General features: G+C 35.7%; 1 protein-coding gene across 4 annotated transcripts in view; it reads left to right on the plus strand.

Annotated features, from left to right (window-relative positions):
• Window positions 1-26,279, plus strand: part of ANKIB1 (ankyrin repeat and IBR domain containing 1) — a 102,172-nt gene that overhangs the window by 56,702 nt on the left and 19,191 nt on the right. For all 4 annotated transcript variants that reach the window (XM_086614304.1, XM_086614306.1, XM_086614305.1 and 1 more), the window contains exons 4-9: window positions 5,742-5,924; window positions 13,965-14,082; window positions 17,798-18,006; window positions 20,243-20,331; window positions 22,807-22,951; window positions 24,366-24,532. In XM_086614304.1, the coding sequence (XP_086470430.1) occupies window positions 5,742-5,924; window positions 13,965-14,082; window positions 17,798-18,006; window positions 20,243-20,331; window positions 22,807-22,951; window positions 24,366-24,532 (911 nt within the window). The remainder of the gene's footprint in view (window positions 1-5,741; window positions 5,925-13,964; window positions 14,083-17,797; window positions 18,007-20,242; window positions 20,332-22,806; window positions 22,952-24,365; window positions 24,533-26,279) is intronic.

The raw sequence follows: 26,279 nt of genomic DNA on the forward strand, positions 1-26,279 counted from the left end.
CATTATTGTTGTGGCGGCTCCGGCAACTAAACTCCACACAGCCGCTCGCTCACCCTTCCCCACCCCCCGGGGATGGGGAAGGTAATTAAAGGAGAAAAGGAAGAGACCCGTGGGTTGAGATAAAAACAATTTAATACTACTACTACCAATATATGAATATATACATACATGTACAATGACAAATATATACAAACGAGTGAGATACGGTGTAATTGCTCACCACCCCTTGCCCGAGGCCCGTCTTGTCCCAAACTAACAATCCTGAAACAGATAAGTCCTGACACCGCAATCCCAGATGAGTGAGAAGCCCGAAAATAGAGAGCAAAACAGAGAGAGCACTCAGAGTCTCCAAGAGTGAGAGTCCTGGAAGAGCAAAGGACCTTCTTTCCGGCTGTCCCTCAGTTTTATCCTGGGCATGATGCTGCATGACATGGAATACTAATTGGCCGTTTTGGCCCTCAATCCTAAGTCTAAGTACAAATCATAAGGAGAGTCATGGACCCCCGTCCCGGCTGTGCTCCCCGCTATCCTGTTGTGCTCCTGCACACTGGCAAGAACATGGCAGCTGAAAAGTCCTTGAGACCTCAGTGCCAAGTATAAACATCAGTGCGCTGTCAGCGTTCTTCTCAGAGCAAGTCTCAGACTAAAACCAAAACACGGAGCTCTTCTGGCTGCTAAAAAGAACTAACTCTGTCCCAGCTGAAACCAGGACAATTATTCACCTGCTGCGCTAGGAACTTCTGCATATCTTAAATACTGAGGTCCCAGTACTTGGACTTCACTGGTGACCTCTCTTTAGTAAAAACTGATGCTCTCCCTGTACCTTCCTGATTTTCCCTATAATTATATTTAATATTGATGTTACTTTTACCACCTTCTAATCTTGTATAGTGACAGATTTAAGCAATAACTTGCAAATTAGAATGAATAGTTCGGAAGTTTCATGTTTGAGTTCTATTAGGGCTTATGAATGTAAGTACCATCCGATACTAGGTATTTATATTAGTATTTGGTTTATTGGTTGTTCTAGAACTTCTTATGCTGAGACTTCAATTTGAAACAGACTTTCGATTCCTTCATAAAGCATGTGTGGTATATCCACAGAGAATCTGGATTCCAACAATTCGTATCACTTTTCTGCTTTATGTTATTTGAGATTGCTTTTGCACTTTGTCCAGCAACCGACTGTACAAACACATTGACAGATTTACTGTGTGATATTTTAAGATTATTTACTCTGAGTTGTTATGCACTTGGCATACTGTTCAAAAAAGCACTGTGATTTTACATTTACCTTTTCCAGACTTTGTTCTTTACATATTACTCATCTGGAGACAACTTCAGCTTCTTATTTCCCATATGATTCTGTCCTGTTGTTCTACCTTCACAGATTCTTCTGATGTTTCTAGAATTTTTTCCATGCTTTTGCTTAGTACCACTTTTTGAAATTAGGCAGTGGATTATTTGTCTTTTTTCTGATTCTGCAGCAATGGTGAATGTAAGTACATTTTGAGAATTGTTATTGAGTGGTTCTTTCATGGTAACATTTTGAATTATCAACATTTATCCTCTCAGTAAAGAAATGCTTCCTGATGTCCTCTCTAAACCTCTCCTGGCGCAGCTTTGGACCATTCCCATGTGTCCTGTCACTGGATAGTATTAACTTAAGCCTCTGTCTCTCTGGTCCCTTGCTCAGTACTCAAAGGAATTAAGAGGATGCTGCTATTAGATTCCGATATTTAACCTCCATTATCACAGCCTAAATCTTGCCCCTGTACCTTCTTTCCTGTCTATCCCATGTTGTTACAGCTCAGCAAGCTCCATGCTAGCTAGCATTTTGTCTTCAGCATATCCCTAGGAATTATTTACACACTTACTGAGTTTCACCAGGGAGGCAAGTGACTGTGCAGTCTTTGCTATCTGAATTATTCTCAGACCCAGCTAATTATGTACATGGTAACTGAATTACACACAGATATTGCCTGGCTTCTCCTGTCAACTAGAATGAATCTTTCCTTATTTGTATGGTTATTTGATTGATTTAGTGCCTCTTTTGATGCGATTGATTTGTAAACAAATACGAGGCTGTCTCCTAGGTCAATGTTAATACTGCTTTTATCTTGATTATCAACTTTTAATTCTTTTTAGATTTGATAAACAAACAAAAATACTAATTGCAAAGGACTCCCTACTTTTCTCTTGTTCTCTTCTATAATGCCACTTGTTTGATCCAGCTGTCTGATAAATTCTGGCTACAGGGATTTTCAGTCACAGTTATTCTATCTAGCCTTCCCAAAGAAGATTCATTTGCTTTTAAACGTTATTGTACATTAGAGGACAAATGTGCATGTTGTATCAGAAAATGAGAGATATCAGAATTTAGCATTTAATGACGTCTTTGAGCATAGTTGGTGAAAAACACTAACATAAAATGATTTGACCTGAGAATGGTTGCTTCTTGTAGAGAAATGGTAAATAGAAGAAAAGTTTAGTAACCAGTTTCCAACATATTTCAATTTCTGGTATTTAGAAGTTTGCTTACTCACATTTGTGAAATATTATGTCTATTACACTGATTTGTGAAGTGCTTACAGTTGGACCCATATCAATATATACTGAAAAAAAAAAAAAAAGAACAATTACGTTATCTGCAGAAACTCATATTTCTTTGTCTTCTGTCTCTCTCTCTACACTTGAGATCCCCAGGTAACTTAGGCCTCAGATTTACAAGGGATTTGAGCAAGGAGTCTTGTGCCTTAATCATTCGGCCTTCATGCCCCCAAACGGGACTGTACATTATTAGAGGTATTAGAGGTAGACACAATTGTTCAAAAGTCTCAATTTCAAGAGCATGAAGCAATTGGCCTTACACAGTAAGATCCAGGTAGACTATAATGTCAGAAAGAATCACAGTCATTGCAGAGTAAGTTGTGGTTCTGGAGCTGGGCTGCAGCTTTTAACTGCAGACTGTAAAATCAGTTGGTTTTAAACTCATCATGAAAGTTCACGTTTTGTGTTTCTTCACAAATTATCGTTCTGTTTCTCACTGTCTGTGGTATGATTCATGAGATGAATACAGGTACTAGACTGCTAGTTCCCTGTTTAATTGTATAAACTGGATTACGTTATCATGACAATAGGTACTGTTCAACTGACTGAACCATTTCTGCCTCAGATGTGCTTTCAATTTTTCTTTGAAGAAGAATTTACAGTCTGATCGACATGGATTGCTATTTACCAGAGTTTGGACACAGTTATGTAGCCTAACTAGTCGTGGTTTTTATATTAGAAGCATAGAATACACCCCCAAGTTCAGACTTTGTATGTGTCCTACCATAGGGTAGAGGATCCTAAGAATAGTATCTGAGATATCTTTTAAGTCCTTCAGAATAGTCTGTAGTCCTCCTAATTCCTTCAACAGGAACAGAATTATGACAAGAACGCTACATTAGGAAAAGCCCAAAACAGAGCTTGATGAAGGAATTTAACAATGATCTCTTTGTTTCTGGAAGTAATTTTAATATTGGGGATTAAAATTCTTAACAAAACAAAAAGAGATAAAAAACTTAATTGCCTAATCCTCAAGTCGTCTTCTCTTTCTCCAGTAAACTGAAGATTGCTTAGAATCCCAGGAGTGCCTTTTGCCCAGTTTTGTGGTGGTTACTCTTACTTCAGAGCAGCATTCCTCTTTAATCGTCTCCTTTTTCCATAACTTCTGAGGAAAGCCCCAGTCTTCTATCTTCCCCTATCAACACCACACCCACATAAGGAAAGGAAAAAACATAGTCCCTTGCGGGTGAACTACCTACTAGTTGATCCGTTCGGAGTTGATAGTCAAATGTGCAGTCGTGATACTACTCCATTCACATGTGTTAAATTTCTCCTCTGAGCAGAACAGCTGTGTGGAACCCATTGCTAAAGATAGTTCAGGCACAGTTAATGTGCTTACCTCAAAATACTGAACAGAAAAAAGACTTAACTTTCATGCTGAATAGATTTGATTTTATGCAGATATATTCCACTCTATCACAGTATGTTCAGCCTATTAACTGGCATTTTTGTGATTGTTTAAATTACTAATGTGATTATTTAAATTATTAATCTCTGCTTCGTTACTTAAGAGAGACAAGCTTTTTTAACAGTGCTTCCAGAGAAATAATGACATCATTATTAAAAAGTTGTTGATTTGCGTATTCCTCATCTTGCGAATTAGATTTTGAGCTGCATAGGTCTACGGAGTGTTCTTTCAAATATATTTATTATTTTTCTTCCTCAGAAGGTGTCTTAATTGCCTCAGTTAAATTTCTGTTAAGAGTTTAAAATGTACAGACAGAATGTGAAACTCAAGTTAACAAAATTTTGGCAACGTTAATAAGTTTAGATAGAACAAGGTAACTATAGGCAGAATATCTTGATAATTATCCTAGTATTATCTTTATTTCCGCCTGATACTCTGCTATGGAAATAAAATGTGGAGTCATACTTAATGACACTAATCTCTTCTGAGCTAGATGTTGTTATTGCACTGGTTTGTAGTATTTTGGGGTTTTAATTTTTTTTTTTTTTTAATTTTGGAGAATATAGGAAAAGTTTCCAAAGAATCTACAAGAATGATTCCAGGTTTGTAAAATACATTGTGTATTTTACAGTGACAGGTGAAGGAAATAACAATCTACTGAAGAGAAAAGTAAGAAGTGACTAGTCATGATCTAAAAGGTTTATGTAGAGAACAAATAATTTTGGGGATTTTTTTTTTTCTTCCTAGAAAAATTAGAAGCTGAGTTTTGAAATATCCTGGCTAAATAAAAGATAGTGTTGTTGCAACTATAGTGGTCTGAAGGCAAGATAATGTTTATAGATTTTAGTTTTATTTAGAAAGAAGATCAATCATTTCAGTAGTGAATTATTGTCTTGGGTGCTCCATCATTAGAAGTTTAGCATATGTTACAAAGATGTTATAATAAATCAGCAAAATAGTCCACTCTTGGCCTTTAAAATTTGTGGCATTTGTTGTCCTTGCTTGTATCGGATCAATTTATAGCAGGAGGCAAGGTTGGCAAGGTAACGAGAGCTGCACGATTAGTGTTTATTAGCTAGAGACTGCATTTCTGGGTGGTTACTGGCAAGAGACAACGTGGGTGAACTGGCACAGTACTGGACCGTATTAGAATTATTTCATTTCACTTTTCTCATAGCTTTCTCAAAAAGAGCCACCAGTAGTGTTATGTCCTATCAGTGAATTAGTGCCCCATCTTCCCTCTTACCCAAGGAATCTCCCATTGTCACCACCAGTGTACCAGTCCTGGAGAGAATGGTGTCATTATACCTATATATAAATAATATTTAAAGGTGTTTCTAGCTCCATCTTGCCTGGTACTTGAGGACCTCAGGCCCCCCATTTTCTATGGACCACTGACCATATCAGTAGAGCGGAATTTTAGTATTTAAAACCTAGCAGAGACATATTGTACAACGTTGCCTTGTAACATGTTTCTGAGATTTTGTGGTTCCATGGAATTAAAGTGGGTATAGGTATAATTTGGTATGAAATCAAGCAATAATTTATTTAGTAACAATAGAGAATCTTGGTTTCTCAAAGATCATTACTATTGTATTTGTCTCTTCTTTCTGTTTCCTTGTTCATATTTTTTTTGTTTTCTTTTTGACTGACATGTCTTTTCTTCAGGGTATTATCAGAGTTGATAATTAATAACTGTTTACTTTGTCGTTTTACTTTTCAGCTTCTAGTAAAACATGGTGGAGATCTGTTTGCAGAAAATGAAAATAAGGATACCCCATGTGACTGTGCAGAGAAACAACACCACAAAGAGCTGGCTCTTAACCTGGAATCTCGAATGGTATTTTCACGTGATCCTGAAGCTGAAAGCATTGAAGCTGAATATGCTGCTTTAGACAAAAAAGAGGTCAGAGGATACTTTAAATTTGGGGTATTTTACACATTTATATTTGTAGCAGTTACATTGTGACAAAATTCTGCTAAGTATTTCAGTAGGTACTGTACTTTGTACTGTGTATTTGTAAACCATTCGATTTTAACACAGCTCTTTATAGCTTTCAAGTTAAGCTCAGAGAACATAATAAGTACATTGTCAAAACTAAAGAGAAGTTTTATTCATATACTTCATTACGCGGACTGTCTTGAAAGTGTTGCAGGCTGTGAGGCTGGAGGAAATACAGCGAGGCCAGTAAGCTGGGAAACAGTTTCTCTAAAGCAAACATTTTTGAAGTATCTTTATTTCCTAAGATGACTTTCTGTCTAAAAATGAGGGCAGGAGAAATTCTGAAAAGGAGAAAATCTGTGGGATAGAATAGGGAAAATGTTCTAGTGCGTCTTCCCAGACTGAGACTGGGTTGAATGTCACAGAAAAAACGTCTGAGTAGTGCAGGATTTCAAAACAGTGCATTTACTTTCTTGTTTTATAACATGATGCCTGAAGCTACTGCATACTAGAACTTGCATGAAATACAGATAATAACAGGTGGTGTTATTCTGAAGTCAGTTTTTGAAAGAGAGAGACAATTCACTGACATAAATTTACTGGAGTTCTGATGATATGCATTACAAAAAACTACGACTTGATAAGGATAAATTGACTGAAAAGATTCTGAGCAAAAGTTCCCATCCATTACCACATTTTAATTAAATAAAATTGTAAATAAGAATATATAGATAAGTTACATGAAGTTGTGAAATTATATATGAATATATAAATATTATGCAGTAATTCTGTGTAAATTAAGGGACAATAGATTTCTGTATGGCTACTCCCTTCAAAAGTAGCATGGCCTTGCCTTTTACTAGCTTAGCCCACTTATGACCTAATGACATTAAAAAGAATATCCATTCAGATTTAGATATGAGTGGGCTGAGATCACATCAACTGTTTCCCTGAAAAATGCCACACGTGGTCACTTTTATTTGAAAGTAAGAAAGTCTTTGTAACGTTCAATTAATTTTCTGACCAATTTTCTTGAATAAATTCAAATATAAACAAGCTTCATTAGATAGCTTATTCTTAGATGAGAGGTTTTGAGATGAGGTTTAATATACTTGAATTGTACATTGAAAGAACAAATGTAATTAACTCATTTTAGTTCTTCTGAATGTTCCCAAATAGAGACACCCAAATTGTTGTGAGAGTATAGTTTGAAATTATATTTTCTCTGTTGGAAAAAACATTTTAAAAGACTGCTGCAGTTTCCTGCCACAATTGCAGTTTACCACTCCTTTGATGGTACAAATAGAACTATTTGGATGGTTATATTGTCGACTGGATCAAAGCAATAATGTGACTTAAAAGAAGAAAAAGTTTTAAAAAGTGATAGTATGTAATTGTTTTATTTAACCTGAATAATTTTTATCATTGTATTTTTACCATGGGTTTACTGGCATATGCACTAGCACAGCTAAGAGAATAGTGAAATAAAAAATAAGGATGGGGCAAATGAAAAACCACTTGAACAGGCTTTTTGGCAAGAGAAAATAATGTCTTGTGACTGTTTAAGGTAGATGCTCAGAGCAAAACAGCTTTAAGACTGGATAGTTACAAGAGACTCGAGTAAAAGGTAATTATATTAACTTGGGGTCACTTCACCGAGAGTTAAAAGATGCAGTTCTGTTCCTCATTTGATTTGTTTTGAGCAAAGCTGTTGAGCATGAGAACTGAAATGCAGGCAGGCCTGCAGGCCGAGATCCATCTGATGTATGAGGGCAGCTTTCCCACTTGTTCTAAAGGTTCACAAGCTGAAAAATGTCATCCTGGAGTTTGGTACACTGGTCGGTGGTCTTGAGGCTTCACACAGAGCAATTCTGCCTTCATGTGCTCCCTTGTTTTTTTTTTTCCTCTTTGTGACTTTTCAGTGGGAGAAGTTCTCTAACTTCTTGTTTAACTGTAACTAGCACAAGTGCTAGCACAAGAGAGATGCCAAGGACATGTAGCCAGAGGAAGTTAATTTTTCCATCTTGGCCCTCAGAGTGGCCAAAACCAGTTGAAAAAAAACAGCCTTAGAAAGACTAGCACTGAACTGCAATCCACATGACTACACGTCCTCATCCTCTAGGTCTGTGGACAAATGTCTGGGACGGGCAGTGAAAGCCGTGCTTACCATTGGCAATGGTGATGCCTGGCACTGCTATCTTAATGGGGCACGAGAAGTGATCTGAAAGCCTTTCCCGGAACACCTTTCCTTCACCAAAATTGCCCCTCAAAGATGGTCCTCTACTTTTTTTCTCTCAATTTCTTTTTTAAAAAATACTAAACACTGAGGGAAATGAGTGTGCAAAATGCTTGTTTTAACATAGTATTGAGATTATAAGTGTTTGTAATTGTTTTTAACATCCTTCCAGACCACAAAAAAATTAATTCATAAAGAAGTAAAGTCTTTGGAACACTAAGAAATGCATTTTCAAAGTCATTTCATCTCTTAAATGAAGGTTAGAGGAAAAGATAAAACATTTGAAAACCATGGATAGAATTTCTTCCCAGGCAAAACAGCCAAATGAGTTTAACTCCGATGCTTATGATATGCACAGTAGTATCTGGAATGATAATACCCAATGCCTCCCCTTCCAGACCTTCATGTTTACAGCAGAAAATAGAATCATAGAATGGTTTGGGTTGGAAGGGACCTTAAAGATCATCTAGTTCCAACCGCCCTGCCACAGGCATAAAAAATAATTCTTTTTTCATACAGAGCAAGAGATTTTTGTAGTGCTCTATGCAGTGTCATTGATTTAAGCAGTTTTACTCAGAATGATAACAAAGGTTTGTTTCTGATGTTGAGAACCAGTTTGTTCTGTTCTTCACATTGAAATATTACCACAGAATTATGTGAGTGCTCATGTTTAGAGTTGAAACACTTAGAATCATAGAATCATAGAATGGTTAGGGTTGGAAGGGACCTTAAAGATCACCTAGTTCCAACCCCCCTGCCATGGGCAGGGAAACCCTCCACTACACCAGGTTGCCCAAAGCCTCATCTAACCTGGCCTTGAACACTGCCAGGGATGGGATATCCACAACTGAGAAGGTCTCGGACCTGATCTTCTCATACAATGGATCGTTCTTCATTCTCCCAGTCCCTGCCTTTGCCTTCTGTGACTTGGGCTGTGCCGCTGGAGCTCTTGCCGGTGAAGACTGAGGCACTTGTATTAGAGGACAAAATAACTTGCACATACTTTTCTTTGATTATAGAGGCTCTTGAGCTGTTAAGAAATACAAATTGCTGGGTAGACCCACATTTCAAGTTTGAGAGCCAGACAGCAAAGAGCTGTCCATCCTCCAGCAGTTCACTCTTTCCACAAGGTTTTCTGAATAAAATCCATTCCCATCATACAGTGACCCAGCCTTTTAAAATCTCATTTTACTACAGTGCTCCCTGAAGCATATTTTTAATGCAACATTTCTATTTTATGTTGGTTTTAGTACACCTCAAACATTAGTGATAAATTAGAGACTGCAGTTTAAGATAGGTAGCAAACAGGCCCTAATAGTTTTGAAGCACAAAAATGGTTAAGTGTGTTTCCACAAAATGCAATATGGAAGAAAAGCAGTGTACCAACACACACATAGTCAATATAAAATGGAAATGCTAAATATTTTAAGAATGGAGTATGAAGTGTGACTCTTAACACTGTAGTTAGTTGTAGTAAAAGAAGATCCATCTATGATGTCTGGGCAGTGGAAAGGGTATTAGAAAACATGCCAGGAGAGTATTTTGGATGACCTTATTTGTCTTGATTCTCTTATTTTGTTGATCAACAATCTCAAAAAAAAATCTGTTATATAAAATTTAAGTTTATATTTATTTTTTTAAATCTAATTGGAGTTACACTAAATAATATGACTTTAACTGATTACTTTTTTGACTGCTTTTATAGATTTTGGTTGTTTTATTTGCACAGTCTTTTAATTTGCACAGTTTTATTTGCACAGTTTATTCCAGCTTGAGAGCATATTTGTCTTGGTAGTGTATCTCTGGAAGATAACAGACACCTTCATTTCAATCACATCATGCAATGTTTTAAGCTTACATAAGAAACACCTGGGAATGAGCAGTACTTCAAAGCAGATCGTCTAGAACAGTTTTGACTCTCAGTCAGACTCAGAAATACATTGTGCAATAGCAAAGTATATCATTTCTTGGTTCACTTTACATATGTACCTCTGAATACTGTAGAAGTACATTGCTAGTGGGTGTATCACAGATTTATTGATGAGGTTTTATTGATGATTTATTGATTTATTGATGAGGCTTTGGGCAACCTGGTGTAGTGGAGGATTTCTCTGCCTATGGCAGGGGGGTTGGAACTAGATGATCTTTAAGGTCCCTTCCAACCCTAACCATTCTATGATTCTATAATTCTATGATTCTATGATTGAATGTATAGTAATTGGAATGGGTTTTTTTCAGGTCAAGAATTGATGCCATATAAACATATATATAAAATACAAATATCATAAATACAAAGAGTTATCTGAAATTATTAAGATGTACTTTATCTCTACAAATAGAGAATGGTTTATTAAGTGAAAGGAGAGAAGACTACTACTGGTAGTTAAGATATACGTTTATATACATATAGTGCCTATACTTACATTTGAGTGAATTAAATGGAGTATAGATTTTTTTTTTTAATATATGACTCCATTAACTATAGAACTCCATCCACCCATAAAGGAGGATATTTACATAAAGTATATTTGACACCATTTAATTGTATAGTCATCACTGTAGTGAAGAGTTACTTATCCCTTGTCTATTTTAATGGTATTTTAAAAGTGAAAAAAATAATAGTAGTTTGAAATGAACTGTTAAAATAATCAGCTTATATGTTAACAGTATATTCAGGAGAAAATAATTATAAAATTTGTGATATCTAAACATGAGTGGTAAAAAATTAAGAAGAAAAAAGATAAAGAGCTCTTGAGAATACAAAATTGTTGAAATCTGTTGTGAGAAGCTCACCAATGTGTTAAAGTAGGAACTCAAGTAGTATATTCCAAAATCATTGTATAGTTAAATGATGCTAATATTGAACAATGCCTTTTTCACAGCAAATAATAAAGAGTTCCTCCATAAATGAGCATTAAAGAAGGTCTCTGAGCATCATAAGCTGTAATCAAAATCCTTTACAGTACATGGCAGTGCAGAGATAAATCATCACTGTTAGAAGTAGTTAAAAACAAACCTCTGTGATATTATATAAAGGAGATAGATGTGTATAAATAAAGACTGTGTCTTCACAAATCTCTACAAGACTGTATCTTGTACACATTAACATTTTTAGGGGTTCTCGTTGTATAAAGCCTTCACTCTGGAATTTCCAGATTAAGATACTTAATAGTGCCAGCCTAAAATTTCCTTTCTTTCAGCTTCTTCTGTGGGCTCATATATTATTTTATGAAACAAATGTCTGAAGTTTCAAACACATTCTTAAGAAACGTTTCCCTTATTACTTATGAAGACAAAATTGGGATTCTTAAAAACCGTGGGATCCAAAAATCCCTGCCAGGTTCTGTGGAATGCTCCAGCTGAGATAATATAATAGTCTGTTACTCAAGGGAGGTAATTGCCAGTGTTTGACCTAGAACCAATCAGTTAAATATAATTCTGAGCATATCTACATTTCAGGATAAAATACTACATCCTTAAATATGCATATACATTGCAGGTTTAACAGAAAAGCCATTTCTTTTTACGATATATGTGGTATTCAAGAATTGAGTACTGTCGTGCTGACAAAGCTACTTGTTTTACAATTGCAACTCAAAATGCAGTTCAGATTCAGTCAAGACGATTCACTCTTTGCTTCCATTTTTTTTCAGTATATTCGCGCAATTACAATCATTCAGGCACCCAGCTGTTTGTATGCCTGTCTCTCTGACATGTTTTTATAAGTGATCTCTTTTGTAAGAAATTAAGTAGGTCAGTCAAATTCCAGCATGCTATGAATCAAGTGGCCCAGATTTATTTCAGTGCAAGCCATTAACGTTCAGATTGTCCTTTACTGAGACATGCATGATCAGCAATGGAAGGACATACAGAAACTCCTTGAACTTGGGCAATCAAGATAAAGGTCAGGACACTCACAATCTATTTCTCTTCTGCTTTTCATGCTTTCTCAGAAAGGACAAAGACCCAATGCAGAGTCATGGCACCATTACTCTTGCCAATCACAAAGTTTCTAATATTGAGAAGGTCCTGTTTGTATTACTGACTAGCTTACAGAAGAGGTCCTTGTGGGAGTCAGTTATGTTTTTAGATGCATTTTATAGAGTTTATTATGATATCTAGAATACAGGAAGCATGTTATGTTTTTAGAGTAAGTATCTCAAATAAAGAAAATTATGTAGAAGCCCGGAGTGTCCATTTCTCCCCATCTCTTATACCATCTGCTTGTTGTCCTCAAAGAGTTATGCGCACAGTAGACGTTTACTTAGATTGTTAGCTTCTGAGGGCAGAACCAGTCTTTTGCTTCCTGTCTATGTGTGTATGCATGCATGTGTGCGCATACTATCTAGCACTGAAGGGTCCTGGACTATGCTTTACATAAAATCGAAATATAGATAGTAAATAATAATGATACATGTTCTTAACTGTGGTTATCTCTGTTACTGCTGCTGCTCTGTGTCCTTTCTTCTCCAAATGGTGGAGACAGTTGCCATTTGGTGGCCAGATTCCTCGTTAGTCCTGTGCACATAGCATTTTTATGTCAAATGCTTTAAATTTTTTGTTAGCTATCCTTTATATAAATAAAACCAGTCTATGTAAGAATAATTTTTTTACATACCTTTCTGTATCCATTCTCTGTACATATCCTCCCACTTGTTTTTCTACCTTTTGGGCATTTTCCCTGTGCAACGCTAACAAATATATTATTTGCTGTCATATTCTTCCTTTCTTAATTTTAAAAGGGAGCCTGCAAAACATGTATATGCATCTCCAGTATCTTGGTTGGAGCTAATTCAGAATCCTAAAATTAATGCCTTTTTGTTTTTCTAATTTGACCTTAACCCTGTAATAAGGGGATGAAACTCCAGATCAAGGAGGCAGCTGGATGGTCTGCTCTGACTGTAGGGCTATTAGAATTGGCTACTGTTTCTGAAAGAAAGTTTTGACATCTTCATGTACAATGAATCACCAACCTTGGAGGTATTCAGAAGCCATCTGGACATGGTCGTGGGCAGCTGGCTCTTGGTGACCCTGCTTGAGCAGGAGGGTTGGACCAAATGACATCTGCAGGTCCCTTCCAACCTTAGCCATTCTGTGTTTCTGTGAACATCTAACTGCATGTCTCATCTATCCTGTTCATGGCTGACTTCTCCATTTCTCTGAGGGTTGATATTACGTCAAATAATTCTGATTCTGATTCTGTTCACAAACATATCCCTTCTTACTGTTTCTTGTCTCAATGTATCCTGCTCCAGATCAAGTCAAAGTTAATGGGTCTCAATTCATGTATAAAGTTAATGTCAGAGGATCTATATGCAATGTATGTTAACCTGTCCTTTCTCTCTTTCTCCCCTGAAATCCTTAGTTCAAATGTACTCATGCATTCTCATACCCGTACCACAATATCTGAGGTTTAATCACTTCAAAATTTAGATGGACTCTTTGAAAATCTAGCTTTTTTTTTGAGAGAGTCAATATTAGGCTAGTTTATCATTTGAACATAGCCTCCAACTATAATGGAGAACTCTAGAGATATTGTCTTCTAGATTTTGAAATGTACAAAGATCGTACTATAAATATTGTAAAATGACTGTGTTTCTATATAGCTTTGCATGGTCATTGGTTTGCACAATGAATAAGTTTTGTCACTTATTACCTCACAGTTGAGATGATGATCAGTAAAAGTGCTTTGAATGTTTTAAGATGGAATTAGAGACTAACTGGAAAATACTGCTAGGCATAAATTGTCTTTTTTCTTCTTCTCAAAGCCATATGAGGGGCTAAGACTTCAAGACCTGCGAAGGCTTAAGGATATGCTGATCGTGGAATCTGCTGACATGCTCCAAGCCCCGCTCTTTACTGCAGAAGCTCTACTTCGGGCACATGGTAATCCAAAACCTTAAAGACTAAAGAAACCTTAAAGACTAAGAAATTTGTTTTCAGCAAAATCAAAATTGCAGTTGCATGTTTACTTTTTATTTCCAAGTAAAGAGAAATAATGGTTAATCAAATACCAGGAAACAGTTCACACAGTACTTGGGAAAGAAGTAGAGCTGCAGTATGTCAAAAAGCATTGAGGCAGGTAGGGAAGCTGATAGGAAAGTGATTCAAACTAGGAATCATAATGGAAGACATTTTAACTTAAGCAGTGTAGAGAAACAGAGCTTTCCTATTTTAGTGAGAGACACAGAAGTAGAACTTCCATGGTTCTATAGGTCAAAAAAGTCAAATTCGTTATACCTATTTTTGTCAGACCATTGGTTTTCTGCCACTATATATTTGTGTATAAAATGAGATCAAAAAATTTTATTTTTTTGTTGCAATAAAAGCAGTCTGACCATTGTAATAAATGGTTGGAAATTGCCTTGGGGTTTAAAGCATACGAGTGTATGTCCTTGGAAGGATTTTTATAGTTACTCTTTTAATACAGAGTATACTTTTCCATGTGTATATCTGTAATTAGTTTAATTTCACTGAAATCAGTCTGTGCATCTGTCATGTAATTTAAACTGGGGTTGTCAGAATGGGGATATACTGAATTCGGTGTGTTCCCCCCGGACAAAAGTATCTCTGAAACTCAGTGGAAGCTTTAGGCTTTGATTCAGCAATTCGAAACTTACGCTTACTGAAGCATCTGCATTGTTACTGTATTGCAAAGGAACTACTCAGGCAGTTAATGGTTTGTATGCTCATCACTATATTGCTGGATTAAGCTTTCATACTGTATTATTTTTGTGGGCTCCTTGGGAAAATAAAAGGGAGAAAGAAAAAAGAAATAGGAAGACATTTTAAACCTGCAACATTTGGCAGACTTTCATGGGGAGGTATGGTACCTGAAACTCATCTCTTTTACGTCATTTCCAGTAGTTGGTATTTGTGTTCCTTTTAACATTGAATTGAGTCAACATGAACTTGTGAAAGTCTCATGATATTTAAGGCATGGTCTTTGCATATATGTTTTTTTAGGGTTGATTATTTGTTTAATTCTTATATTTATAATAGATACAATATTTGAATGCTATTTTGGATTCTCAGAGTACTCTCATTAAGGCTAAATGTTACTGAATATTTGACTAAATGGATAGGCAGATTCTATAACCTGTGCAGATAATTTTGAATTTAAAAATGATGGCAATACTGTTCAAACTCACAGCACAGTTTGTAATAAGTCTAAAAGCAGCGAGGTTGATGTAAACTGTGGAGAAACGTCTGCCAGCATCTAGCAAGCAGGAATTGAAAGTTGAGAAGAAATCGGTCTGTGTTGCAAAGGTCATTCTACTGATGTTGCCGTAGTGATGCAGCGGTAACTTAATGCAATTGGCCAGTGCGGAGAAAGAAGCACAGACAATTTGCAAGTCATGAGAAAGTCAACTGTTTTGCCTGTAGCTGTAGTCATTCACTGAAAATTATTCAAACAGAAATTATTTTATTTTAGATGAAGACGTGGAATATTGATTCAGCCTAGTAAAGGCAATAAGAGAGCTATTTACAAAGGCTTAGGCAATTTGGAAACATCAAATGCCAAATTGTAATGTTTTTGCATTTAATCTTGAAATTCGTGAAAGGATCATGTGAAATCTTAACTTAGTACACACTTAATGTATGAAAATAATGTTTTAAATTCTTGGAAGGATCATTCTTATGTACTACTTTTAATAGTTTACAGACATGTAATATTTAATCCAACAAACTTTGCTTTGTTTTATCATACAACTACATCAATTTACTGACACAGGCTGCAAGAGTTAAGGATGTATTTTCCTTTTTCTTTTTTTTTTTTTTTTTAATTAAAAGACAGAAGTATGTAGAGCTAGAGCCAAGATAAAAAAATGTTATTATGGCAGTCATGAAAATAAATAACTTTACAGTTTTTCTACAAGGATTTTTTCAATATTGTTCCTGTTTCTCTTCTGGTTCATTATACAGCAGTTGATTTCATGATAAAAGATGCAATTCAGCAAATATAACTACCTCATATTTTACTAAAACTCATAAATTAGTAAAAATAACACAGTGGAATCCTTTTAGTAGCATGTCTTAACCCTGGGTAATTTTAAAGACACAGTACAAACAAAGGAGCTCAAGAAAACTTTTAGCAAATTTTATCAGTATTTTAGCATCTGTCAGGTCCCTCTAAAAGATTATAAGGTCAGGATAATCTGCAAAATTTAAAAATTTAAAATAACATCTATTATTTTTGAAGTGTGAATATGTTCAAGGTCCATGTCTTTACAGAAATGAATTTAAACTAACCCATGATATGTTTTAGCTTAGATAAGTAAGCATCTGATCAATAAATCATCTCCAGCTCAAAGGCTTTTCTTCGTGTTTGGAGGCAGCAGATTTTAGTATGATAGCAATCATTATTTGACAGAGACAACATTTTTACTAAGTTCAGTGCTTAGAACTCATATCTTTTTTTTTTCCAGCATTAATACAGTATAGGAATACTATTTACCTTTTTCTTATAAAATCTAAAATTCAATAAAAATAACACAGATCTTTTGGTTAATAACATTGAGTTTCCAGTGGGAGTACTTAACATTAAAAAAAAAACCACCTTTAAAGCATTTCTTTAAAGAGACAGGAAGAACTTGGAAATTTCTCTTTCTTTCTGAAATTCTAGTTCATCTGATCTGTGCGTATTGTTGATGGGTTTAGATTCAAATCCATATATGAATTTGATAGATTTTATATTTAAATGAGAAATTTTAAGTATTTTTAATACAAAAAAAGCGCTATTCTTAAGATATCTTTAGTATTGATCTTAAGAATCAGAAACAGAAAACAATAATTAAGAAAGATTTGATTTAGTTTTAAGATGTTCTCACATAATAAAATTTGTTTCACTAGTCCTTTTTTGTATGTAAAAGGCCAGTGTTAATTATGAATAAAAGTAAAGCATTCAGTTAACACTTAATTATAGAATAAAAATGTAGTAAAACATTCAGTTAACACTTAATTATAGAATAAAAATGTAGTAAAAGTACATGAAATATTTTTTGCAACCAGGTGAGGATTTTTCCTTTTTTTCCCCCAAGAAATACATCACTCTTATATGCATATATAAAGACTGGTAACTCATTAGGTTGCAAATCTTTTTGTAAACCAGTTGTATCTTAGTCTTCTTCATTCGTTTGTAGCACTTGGCTTCATCTTCTTAAAAAAATACGGTAGGTGAAACTGAATCCATGTTGAACAATTACTTTTTTCATAGAAGGGGAAAATATTGAAAATTCTGTGGTGCAAGGGCTATTATATTTTGGTCTGTCTTTGCAAGTCACTGCAGTTCTGGTTTCTGAGTCTCCAAGATACTACAATTACCGTAAATAAATAAAAATAATTTTATTTAAGACTGATATTACAGGAAAAGGAGATGCTTGCAATGCAATTATTTACATAAATACATTGCATTATGTATTATCTTGGAATGTGTTCTGTAAAATTTAATGTCTGAAGTTCCATTCACTGACACTTTATCATATTTATTTATGTCTGTTTTTTAGCTTAGTGTTTATATATTCTTTTGAGGGTGCAGTTACAAAATATATTTTAAACATTGTTAGCTGCATGATTTCCTGTATCTCTATATTTATTGAAGACTGGGACAGAGAGAAGTTACTTGAAGCATGGATGTCTAATCCAGAGAACTGCTGCCAGCGTTCAGGGGTTCAGATGCCAACTCCCCCTCCAAGTGGGTACAACGCGTGGGATACGCTCCCTTCTCCACGAACTCCACGCACTACTCGCTCCTCTGTGACTTCCCCCGATGAAATCAGCCCCTCACCAGGAGACATTGAGACAGCTGTGGTAAGTTTATAAATAGATCTGAAACTAGCGGGACAAAAGAGCTTATTTCTGAACATAGCACACCTACGTGGACCGGAGAGCTGGGTTGTCATCTCATTCTGTAAATAAGTTTGTAAAGGTCTAAAGTGTTTCTCTTTCCAAAAGTGGTGAACAGAGAAGTTGACACCTTAAACATTCTATATAGTAACACAATCTCAAGCTTCTGGCTAATATAAAGCACTCTGTTTTCACCTTGGCCGTCACTCACAAAGTAGCATTTTAGTCAACTATAGTCACATAAGTGCATGTGGCTCTTTGGAGCTTCTCTTCTCATCTCATACTTACCAAGATGTTCGCTTTCATTGTATCCCTTTCCCTGAATGTACTCAATGCTGTGAACTCCGCCTTTTGAAAATTTTTTCTTTAGAAAACAAAATTCTCTTTGTCTGCATTTTGAAATGTCAGCCCACTAGTGTACTGTAAGCTTATAATTACTTTTACGATGTATGGGCTGCTTCAAGCGGTTTACAAGGCTATTGCACATTTGAAATATGAAAGCGCCTTTCATTAAAATCAGTGTGGTTCTTTTGGAAGACAGAGTTCTCTTTTTAATAATCTGCAGCTGCACCATTATAAAACTTTCGCTCCGTGACCTAAGCATTTTTCTAGAATATTATATGCAGTCTTGCAAATGGATCATCCCTAGATCTCATATTAAAATTTTGCATTCCTGCATAGAAATCCTTCCTTTCTTTAATTGTAAAATCCTGAAAAAGCAGCTATGTAGAAGGCATCATGTTATCATACCTTTATTTACATTAGCAGTTAAATATTGTGCGGGAATATTTCCTGATTAAAATGTGTAATGAAAGATTACGTGTCTTCAGTTTTATGTTGTGTGGGGTTTTTTTCATTGATGGTCCATAAGCCAGGAATGCAGGTTTGAATGATGATTGCCATTCTAGATCTAGTGTGTCTAAATCCAAATCCAGAGTTATTCAGTTAGTATTCCTGTTTATTTAAAAATCTTTTAATGAGCTATCAGAATAATATTTTCAAAATGTTCTTTATGAAATAATATTTTTCTGAAGTCCCTCATTTTGTCAGGAAAATGAAAACTAAAAGGAGTAGACAAAGCTACAAGCTATAAAGCTGTTTTTCAAATTTTGCACTACATCCTATCTTATAATTCAAACTGTTCCAGTAAATGTTCTGTACTTGATATTTTGAACTCAGGGCTTCATTAAGTTCCTTATTTTAAAGTTACATTTTAAACAAAATTGAAAACTTGCATAAATTTTGTAGTGAACATTTTTGATGCATTGTCAGCTTCTGAAATATTTAATTTTGGCAAGACTGTAAGCTGAAATGACTGAAACAACAATAAATGCCTTCATCGAGCTTCGCATTTTAAAGACCAACTTTTTTGGTTTTTTGGTTTGGTTTTGTTTTGACTGTAACGTAAGTGCTTCTAAAAAGTGACATACCATAGACTAACTTTTGGAAAATGTCCTATGGGTGTATAATATCTAATGTATTCAAAGTTGAAGTAAATTTTCCTGGGATCTTTCTTCCAAAGGAAAGAAAAATCTATTTGTACTCCTTGAAGCACAGAATATTTATTTTCATGCCTAACCACAAGCAATGAGTAGTTTCATTGCTATGCTTTAAGTTTTTTCAGAGTAAAGGTCTCAATATTCAATGTTATTTTTTCTGTAGTACCTAGTTGTATAAAATTCAATAGTGGTATCTTCTGTTGGAGTATTTGTGGCTCAACTTTATGTTGATTGAAAGCCTCAAAGTATTAAAAAAAATAGTATTTATGTAGATTATTACTTAAAACAGTTGCTGTTGTTGCACAACCATATTTCTCCTCCTTGATTTGGACCTGATTGTGTGAGATGCTAAACATTTTTTGTAGCCTCTGTCATCTCTAAACTCCATTTCTGGCTGCCTGTGAAGCTCATGAAAAATTCAGGTCCCTTTTGTCCCTAGAACTCTAACTTTGAGGTCTCAGCGCTCTGCAGGGTGAAGCAGTTGCTGAACTGGAGGACATGACAGAAGGTACCCCAAAATGTGCTGTTGGATAGGGAGGTATAGAAACATAGATACTTAATTTTTTCCATTTCTATTTCTGTAGCTTGAATAACTTTTTTTCTTCAGATTTTTACTGAGATTTTCCAATGTAACATGTCCTGCTAACAATATGAAAGTCTTTAGGATATTTCTTAATCAGAAGTATTTTTTTCATCTACAGTGTGACATTTGTATGTGTAATATTTCTGTGTTTGAAGACCCAGTGGATATGCCTTGTGGACATGACTTCTGCAGAGCATGCTGGGAAGCGTAAGTATATGTACTTTTCTATCTTTTGAGAAACTTTCATAGTCACCATTTTGAAGAGCAAAGGACAGACACCGTAAACACCTAATGTTGAAGTACTCTTAGGGTTTCAAAGAGTTGCTGGTTTGACCCTATCAAATATTTAAGTTGGTTGTCACTCAAAGTGGCTGTCAACTGTTTTAGGCTTATATAGTGTTTGTTTTCATCCTGATTCAGCAAGACTCTTAACAAACGTTTCAAGCTTGTTTGTTAGAGATGAGCCCACTCTTGATTTGCTCAGTGTGTGTGTGGTGTTGGTGGTAACTTTCTAAATTAAGCATATGCTTAATTCCATCTCTTAGTTTAGCACACTGAACTTAGGCATCATAAATCCATTTCCAGTCAGAAATGCAATTAAAATGCTTTCTTATGTTGAGGGTTAATGTCGTGAGTTAGGCCGCTCCAGAAACCAAACCCTCCCCCCCCGCACCCCAAGTCGTTCACTCACCCTCCCCCAGCCCTGGGGATGAGGGAGAGAATTAAAGGATAAACAGGAAACCCGTGGGTTGAGATAAGAACAATTTAATACAGATGATTTAATACACAGGGTAGATGCTCACCACCCCCTCGTATGCGAAGCCCGTCTCGTCCCAAAGCTGCAATCCCGGATGAACGCGAGGCCCCGAAATAGAGAGGGGCAGAGAGAGAGAGAGAGTACTCCGAGAGTGGGAGTACTGGGAGAGAGAGAAAGAAAAAAAAAAAAGGCAATAGAGCAAAAGCGCAGCAAGCGCAAAAGAGCAAAAGTAGCAAAAGAGCCAAAGCGCCAAAGCCCTTCTTCCCGGCTGACCCTCACTTTTATACTGGGCATGATGCTGCATGATATGGAACACTAATTGGCCAGTTTGGCCCTCAATCTTAAGTTCCACCACAAATCACAAGGGGAGTCGTGGCCCCCTTGTCCCAGCTATGCTCCCCCCTTATCCCGCCGTGCTTCTGCACTCCGGCACACTGAAAAGTCCTTGGAGTCTCACGTCCAACCACAAACATCAGCTTGCTATCAACATTCTTCTCAGAGCGAGCCTCTGAGTAAAACCAAAACATGGAGCTCTTCTAGCTGCTAAAAAGAAGAGCTAACTCGGTCCCAGCTAAAACCAGGACAGTTAGTAACTGAGGAGTAGATTTAGCTTAAAAGATCTATTAGTGTAATGCTCTTGTTACTTAAATAATTTTTTTAGAGTCAGAATAGTCATGCTAGTAAAAAACTCAGACCTGGATAATTATGCTAGTGTCAATATTAATCATACTTCTCAGGAATAATTATATCTGTATGCAGTGCCTTTATATTCATCTTCGTCCCCATTCAGGAGATTGTACTACTTGAACCGTAGCACTATAATGTCTTGTTATGGTGCTTTATCAGCACACCTAGTCCTACTGCACATCAGCCCAATTTATATGACGCCATTTCTCCTATGTTAAGGAAGAGCACTTTCTCTTCCATATGAGCTTTTAGAAGGCAATTCTTTCCAGTGGCAAGAAAATTAATAGTCCTGCTTCTGCTGTCTTTCACATTGTTTTGCAGCAATGTAGAAGTTAGCCAAGAGATCACTGGCTTGACATGGTGCTTCTAATTTGGGTGCCGGACTATGAGTACTGCAGTTTGTGCATGCACTCAGAGCTACAGTTCAATGTCAAGCATGTGTTTGCGGTGACACACCTAAGGGTGGGATTCATCTTTCTGAGCCAGTCATTTCCAAGTTACTCGGAGCATAGCCAGGACTGAGTTACGCTATTCTAAGATACGAATCTAAGATGGGATGAATTGGCAAGTCACCTAACTATTATATACCTTAACTATTAAAGGATCCCAGGTGACTAACTTAGAATAACTGCCTGTCCTTTAGATGGTTAAAGTTAAATGAGATGTGTATCATCCTTGATGTCAGATTAGTAAGGAAATTACAGCTTTTAAACTATGCAACTTTGTGCACTGTTGGTTAAAGTCCAGCTTTCAGCAGGTTTCTGAGCTTGTTCCGTCTTGCAGTCTGGTGCCTAGGGACTATAAAGGTCTCAATTTGGAAATTTGTTTCGAAGAGCAGACCTATTTGACTAGCACAGTTGTAAAAATTAATTGCATATCAAATTAATTCCTAGATTAATTACACTTATATGTTCCGTTTCTGATTTAAGTTAAAAGTAATGCTCAGTTTAATTAAACATTGCACAGCGCGCTCTGCTAAATGACAAGGATGGAAACCACAAACACATAGGGCTAAGCATAGCTGATGGTGCTCACTTTTGAACCATGACAGTGTTCTTTTATTTTTTTTAATTATGCTGTTCATCAAATATGTAGCCCTTTTGAGCAGAAAGGGATACTTCCTATTCTTTGTTTAAAAATTGTTTAATGTGAATATATTTGAACCTAGTATAAAGTATTCAGCAGCCTTTTAATTTTTACTTTTTATTCACAAATACTGACTGACAAAATTCTGGCAGATTTTTGAATCTGAAAATTCAAGAGGGTGAAGCTCACAACATTTTTTGCCCAGCATATGATTGTTTCCAGCTTGTGCCTGTAGACATCATAGAAAGTGTGGTTTCCAAAGAGATGGACAAAAGATACCTTCAATTTGACATTAAGGTAAATTATCAAACTGTTCTTGTACTCTTGAACTGTATTTCATTTTATAAAAAATAACTTAAAACTTCTATGTGAAATGCTGCAATATGTCAGTAACTTTCCAACTAGAAATTCATAAATTAATGTGTACACCAATTATTCGCTGTCTTGTATACCATATTATCAATGTTTGATATACCACTGAGAAAAAAGAACATTGTATTTATTCCTTAAGCACAATTGCAATACTTCCATAATGTGTAACCTGATGCAGTATTAACAAAATTATTTGATCAAACTAATGTTCATAATATGTGATATGAAGCTTTTAATCAGCCAGACTTGTTTGTGTTGGCAGTCTCAAATTTTTAAGAGTTTTGGGATTATTTTTATTACAAAAGGGCTGTTTACATTCAGAAATAGTACCTATTTCCATTTAAAAAATTTATTAGTACAAGTGAATTACTTATATTTTTTCCATCCAGTGCTTGATATGCGTGCTATATATAGGAAGAGAAGTAGGAAAACCTTGATTTGGTTTTCCTATTTGATTTTTTTTAATGTGTTTATTTCCATCATTGCAACTTGTTAATAAAAGCAAGCTTTTAATTCACTTTTTTCTTTTATACTAATGTAGTAATGAACTAGTCTTTGAGATACTGTGCTATTTTATCAGTGGTGGCAGGGCAAAAGAAAGTAGAGAAATATTTTTTTATTATCAATACAATACTTTCTCTGTGTGACAAGTCTCTTTAATACACAGTAACAGTCTTACACAGTAAGATGCAAATTAAATGACCAGATCTGATTAATCTTTCACATCTTTATATTTCAAGTGGCTGGTGTCCAGCATAGATTTGAAACAAAGTAGCTAAAGTACCTTTTCCTCCTCATTTATTAGATGTAAGTTTTACAAAAGAAGACCTGGTACATTAACCAAAAAACATCGGAGGTAAATTCCTGAGTTAGTCTAGTTCTGATTTCAAGTTTATTGTGGGTGGGATATATTACGGGATTTTCATTTTAATCAATAAGGTTTTAATTCTTTTCAATTAAAAGAGACAGTTCTGTTAATGAGTGTGCTGCCAGTGCATGTATAATAGAAGTTTACAGTAAGAAGTTTTACAGTAAAGAATTGACTCGTACGTATACTTGGAACATTTTGTTTGGGATGTAAGTCATTTGCATCTTAGTGTAAGTCTGGAGCACTGTTGTTATTTCAAAAAAGAAAAAAAAATTTTAAAGTGGAGATTAAATTATCCCCTTTTTATAACTATTTTTAAAAGCCTATCAAAGTAGCTACAAGATTGTTTTTATGCTTTCTTGCTTTGTTCCTTCAAAGAAAGATTTTGAATACAGGTTGGTTTATATCAATGATGAAATCTGACTCTGTGTGGTAAAGTATTTTCCTTTTTTCCTTTTTTTTTTCCCACAGGCCTTTGTTGAAAATAATCCTGCTATTAAATGGTGTCCTATACCGGGCTGTGAAAGAGCAGTAAGGCTAACAAGACAAGGATCAAATTCAACAGGATCAGATACACTTAGCTTCCCTATGCTAAAAGCCCCTGCTGTAGATTGTGGAAAAGGACATCTTTTCTGCTGGTTAGTACTAGAAGCCTGTCTACATCTACATAAACTCAGTCACTGCTATTCCAAGGATTAATTTAAAAGTCCCACTTAGAACCAAGCATACAACAAAAATTTGTATGGGATGATATATGACTGTACTATCCTGTATCCATGCGATAAATAACCTCATGTGCACAAATATTTTAGTATTTTGGGGCACAGCAAAGGTTTATAATACTGTCTTAGTCATTATTGGCTCTGTTAGATGCAAAACAGTGATATGGAGTGTTATGATGTTCTGTTCTGAGGGGACAGAGAAGCAGCGGGATATTGGTGGAGGGAGTTTTGTGTCTGCTCTGGATAGTTGTAGTATAATTGAAACATGGCACATTCTGAACGGTAGCACAGAAAGTCAGCAATTTTTAGCGCTTTCTGAATTTTGGTAGAGTTGTATCAAAGAAGCTGGAATTTAAACAAGACTATGGAGAACCTTTTGCTTCATACATAGCTGTTCTCTTTGCAGGATCACTCCAATCATTGTTTCACTTTAGGATCAGCACTTTTTCTTTATGTTGTCTTCTGTTGAGTCTTAAGATGAATACAAGCTCAAGAAGGAGTAAAAAGCCATAAGATATTTAAAAAACATGCCTCAGATTGCCCATCTTCAGCACTTCCAAGGAAAAGACAACAGTATCAACAAAAGCAAAAAAGTGGTGGGATATTTTTCTGAAGTGCAGAGCAAAGCCCTATCCTAGTTCCTTGAGACTATCAGACTGACATTTTATGACTATTGCAGTGGGACATCCTTTTCACTGTTGGAAAATCAAAAAGTGTCAAGCAAAGTGTAGACATTCAGACAAGCTGAGTAATCCTTCTTTTCATTTCTCAATTGAAACCATGATGCAAGAAGAAGAGATCCTGACTCTTTATGAAAGATGCTTCTGATTTTAGTTCTTTCCCCATATGAATAGAAAGGAAGAAGGAACAAGAGGAAAGTAGACAAAAGCCATAAAACAACTTCTTGGAAAGAGGTTGTTCACAATGGATGGAGAACTCAGAAAGAAATGAATCCTGTGGAAACAAACCAGAAAATGTTTTTTTACCAGTGAACATATAACAAACCTTAGTACTATTCCACAAGAAAGTACCATCCTCTCATCCTTGCTTCTGATTACAGAGAATCTATTTTTCCGTTAACCTGAAGGACAGAGCTTGAGATCACTTTAATTGTAATATTGACATGATCCTTCAGACTTTGGCAGCTTCTGCTTCCTTTACATGGAATGAATGTACTAGCGTCCCAGAATGTTCTCTGAGTGTGAAAATGTCCTTTGAGTGCCTAATTTTTATGAGAAATATATTTTTTATGTTTCCTGATAATATTTCTGAATGTTCTTTCTATGTTAATGCTTTAAGATACTTCACAAGCAAATAACATTAAGGTCTTGAAAGAGACTTCATTTTAGCAGCAAAATGTCCAAGAAGGCCTTTCCAAGGCTTTTTTTTCATCCCTACAAAAGTGAATGAAGAGTTTCAGCAATGACAAGAAAGTTCTGCTAGCAACCAAAGCGTCCTGCAGTACTGTAAATCAGAACCATTTGCTGAGGACAATCATTTAGTCTTACAGTACAAAAATCCCATAAATGAATGAGTTCCTCTGGGAAAGGAAAGAAAGTGTATTCTCAGTTCAGAGGGTTTTCATCGTTACCGTATGCTTAAAGGGAGCTTGCTTTATATCTTTAAAGTTCAATCAACACATCTCACAGTTCCATACTTATGT

The sequence above is a fragment of the Tauraco erythrolophus genome, chromosome 7, assembly GCF_009769465.1.
Source record: "Tauraco erythrolophus isolate bTauEry1 chromosome 7, bTauEry1.pri, whole genome shotgun sequence".
Classification (NCBI taxonomy): Eukaryota; Metazoa; Chordata; class Aves; order Musophagiformes; family Musophagidae; genus Tauraco; species Tauraco erythrolophus.